At 47.3% G+C, this 1,785-nt stretch overlaps 1 protein-coding gene across 2 annotated transcripts in view; it reads right to left on the bottom strand.

The window, feature by feature from the left end:
- LOC107575612 (serine/threonine-protein kinase SIK3 homolog) overlaps positions 1–1,785 on the bottom strand; it is a 35,853-nt gene that overhangs the window by 791 nt on the left and 33,277 nt on the right. For both annotated transcript variants that reach the window (XM_016261968.1, XM_016261969.1), the window contains one exon: positions 237–934. In XM_016261968.1, the coding sequence (XP_016117454.1) occupies positions 237–934 (698 nt within the window). The remainder of the gene's footprint in view (positions 1–236; positions 935–1,785) is intronic.

Here is a 1,785-nt window from a genome sequence, read left to right as displayed (position 1 = left end):
TGAACAGAAAGTTCAGAAGAACAGCATTTATTTGAAATAGAATATAAATATTTTTATTCATTACATAGCACCTTATTTTAATGCTATTTTTTATCATTCTTATATTGTATATTTTTGTAAAGCTCCTATTAAAAGCACTATATAAATGAATTTGACTTGATTTGTGTTTAAATCTTTGGCAATATTGTAAGCAAACACACCGAAACAGAGTAAATGTGCTGTGAGCGCTGGAGTACCTCTGGTTGCCGTGGTGCTGTGCATGTAGGCGTGTCTGTGTGTGGGGGAGGAGTATGGCGGCGTGCTGCCAGGGGGCGGAGCCAGCAGCTCGTGTCCCTCAGCGCAGGGGGCGGCGGCTTTGGCCAGCAGGCCCTCGTGATAGGCCGGTATCTCGTCGTCCTCCTCCATGCTCTCCGAGTGAGAGAGGGGCGGGGCGGGGCACTCGGCCGGGGTCCTGATTTGGAGCAGGTGATGGTAGTGCTGTGTGGGCGGGGCTTGCGGAGGGGCGGGCTCTAAGCTCTCGGTGGCTTGGCCCAGTTGCTGCAGCAGCAGCATCTCTCCGTAGTCCTGTGGGTTGGTGGGCGTGGCTGTGGGCGGGGCCGGGTGAAGGCTCTGGCGTTTGAGCAGCGCGGCGAGGTCCTGCGGAGGCAGGCGGGGGTCGGTGTGTCCCGTGAGCGAGTGCCGCGGCGAGAGCAGGCCCTGCAGGGTCGGCGTGACGTGCTGCTGGACCGGCCGGTACTCCAGCGGCGTGGGAGACAGCAGAGCCTGCTGCAGCGCAGACGGATAGCCCTGGTAGCCCTCCAGCCCCGGCACCTTCAGAGACACCCCCTGCAGGTAGGGGTTATAGGTGCCGATGACGCCGCTCACACCGCCCTCGCCGAACATGTGCGGGTTAAACTGCTCGTACGCGGAAGTGTGGAAGTGACTCAAACTGCGACTGCAATGCAATCAAACACGAGAACGAATGTGAGATAACAGACTCTAATTAACATAACCACACCCCCTACTACCACTATATGGGAGGAGTCTAGGAGTCTGACTCCACCCCTCTAACGCTGAGAGTTCTAAAGTCAACATGAAACACTGTCAAATTAGTTAAAATTTCAAATATTCATTGAATTAAAAAAAAAAAAAAAGCACATTGAAATGCAAAAGCTGTGCATCCAAATGTTTGCTATGTCAGGAGGCGCGAGACATGACGACGACGTAGTTTTTGTTAGCCTTCAACCCATCAGATGCGGAATTAATTCTGAAAATGGTGGAGAAACAGAGAGAATACATTACACCGTCTGCTGATCTTCATCTTTACCTCAATTTCTCTGTGTGCAAATTTAGGAAATCCTATTTGATTTATGAATGTTTGTTAGAAATGTTAAGCACTTTAAACAAAGTCATGTTATTAGATAAAATGACATGCATTAAATAAAAAATGCGGTGCTTGATTTGGTTTATATTCGCTAATTCGAAAATACAGTACTTTTTCTCCTTTAAAATAAAGTGTCTTTACAATTTGAATATTATTATTAAGTTGACTTTTTCAGACATTTTCCCAGCCCTAATGGAATGTGATGGTGTTTCAGATCTGATCGGGATGTGTCTGGATTACGTTAACTAGCGCTTAGAACTGATTTGACCATAGCTACACAGCTAGAAGACTACTGGTTAACATCAGGGCTAGTCGCCTACAGCAGCATTATTACATTCTGATGAAAGACTGTGAAAACAAACGTGATTTTTCGTACACTACAGAATGCCAACAATGCAAAAATGATCACAGACTGCAAACAC

Source organism: Sinocyclocheilus grahami, unplaced genomic scaffold (assembly GCF_001515645.1).
Source record: "Sinocyclocheilus grahami isolate Dianchi unplaced genomic scaffold, SAMN03320097.WGS_v1.1 scaffold2755.1, whole genome shotgun sequence".
Lineage (NCBI taxonomy): Eukaryota > Metazoa > Chordata > Actinopteri > Cypriniformes > Cyprinidae > Sinocyclocheilus > Sinocyclocheilus grahami.
Note: the sequence above shows the minus strand (reverse complement) of the source record. Positions and strands in the feature narration are given on the sequence as shown.